The 1,441-nt window shown below is 59.5% G+C and overlaps 1 protein-coding gene across 1 annotated transcript in view; it reads left to right on the top strand.

The window, feature by feature from the left end:
• Positions 1 to 1,441, top strand: part of BEND2 (BEN domain containing 2) — a 22,678-nt gene continuing 21,237 nt past the window's right edge. The window contains exon 1 of the mRNA XM_027898581.1: positions 1 to 208. Within this exon, the coding sequence (XP_027754382.1) occupies positions 196 to 208 (13 nt within the window). The 5' untranslated portion in view covers positions 1 to 195. The remainder of the gene's footprint in view (positions 209 to 1,441) is intronic.

The following is a 1,441-nucleotide window of genomic DNA, read 5'->3' on the forward strand; positions in this document are numbered from 1 at the left end:
CCCCGCGCTCCCGTTTGCCGGGCGCGCCCCCGCGCGCAGCCGCACTGCCCCAAAACACTTCGTCGCTCACGTCGGAGGAGCCGCTTCCGTTTCCAACGCCGCATTCCGGCCACACCTGTCCCTGCCCGTGCCCGGCTCGCTGCGCCGCCCGACCCGCTCGGAGGAGGACCCCGCGCCCTGCCGCCCCGTCAGGCCATGTCCGAGGAGGGTAAGGCCCCGGGCGGCCGTTCGCCCCGCCGCTCGAGGCGGGCGGGACGCGGCACCGCCGGGGTGCGGGGGACGCGCCCCCGTCGTTCGCAGCGGCCCCAACGCCGCTGCCGAGCCGGCCGGGCCACGCCCACCGCGCCCGTCGCGATTCGCCCGTTCCCGCGCGCCGAGCGCGGCCATTGGCTGCCGCTCCTGCCCGTCGCCGCCGCGTCAGGGCCGGCGGGGGCGCGCGGCCGCGGGAGCCGCTGGGCGGAGGGGCCCGGGCGCGCCCCCGCGGGGCCCCTGGAGATAGGGGGGACCCCGGGGACCCGCAGGGAGGTTGGCGCTCGGGAGCAGGATGGCTCAGCCACAGTTTGGCTGCCTCGCGGTGTAGGTCCGTTTCAGTGTCGGGGATGGTGGTGGTTGGGGGAAGGTTTATCTTTCCTCAGTCTCCAGGAGGCTGGTGAACGTAGTGGCAAAATTCTGGGGAGACTTCGCAGTGGAATAGCGGAGTGTCAGCCCTGGGAGGTTCTCCCAGCGCTGCAGTTACTCGGGAAAAAAACCTTGGTACGGCAGAGAGGAGTGATGACCCGAAAGTGAAAGGCCTGACCTAATGAGCTTCCCGTTGGAAGACAATGCTCAGTGCAACTTAAGTGCCTTAGAGGAGTGTATGTTTCCTGTACTTTGCATCGAAACAGGTCAGTTTCTGTTAGTTAAATGCTGCACCTCGCCTTTCCCAGCAGTGATGTGTACACAGACTCACGTCAGCTTAAGCTCATTTAGCTTGTGGTTGCTGTCACGGGCCTACCCACTACAGAAGTTCCAATTGTTCTTGCTCAGATGCCCAATTTCCTTGTGTAACTTCATGGTTCAAGGAGCTTTTCTGACTAAGAAATGGCCAGTTCACTGTGCAGTTATGCAAGTGCCACCATGAAGTAGAGGGGTAGGTCTGAGATGTAGGAGGGTGGGAGCATAGCAATCCTGATACACTTCTGGTTAAACAAACATGCGTTTGTTGATCCTTCCCTTTTGTCCTCAACTCTTTGGTGTTCTGACTGGCTTTGTTTTAAATTCAATAATCTGTAGTAATTCTTGGCAATAAAAAAGATGCGTCATTAATACTTTTTTTCAGTCAGCAGTTGCAGTATGAGCTCAGATCTTGTTAAACAGCAGAGGTCTCTCTGAGAGAGTTGTTTTACCTTGAGTTTTGGTGGTTTTGGTGGTTTTGGCATTACAGTAATCCAAATAGGGAGCC

Source organism: Empidonax traillii, unplaced genomic scaffold (genome assembly GCF_003031625.1).
Source record: "Empidonax traillii isolate 1590-97213 ecotype Southwest subspecies unplaced genomic scaffold, ASM303162v1 scaffold605:size788243, whole genome shotgun sequence".
In the NCBI taxonomy this organism is placed as follows: Eukaryota; Metazoa; Chordata; class Aves; order Passeriformes; family Tyrannidae; genus Empidonax; species Empidonax traillii.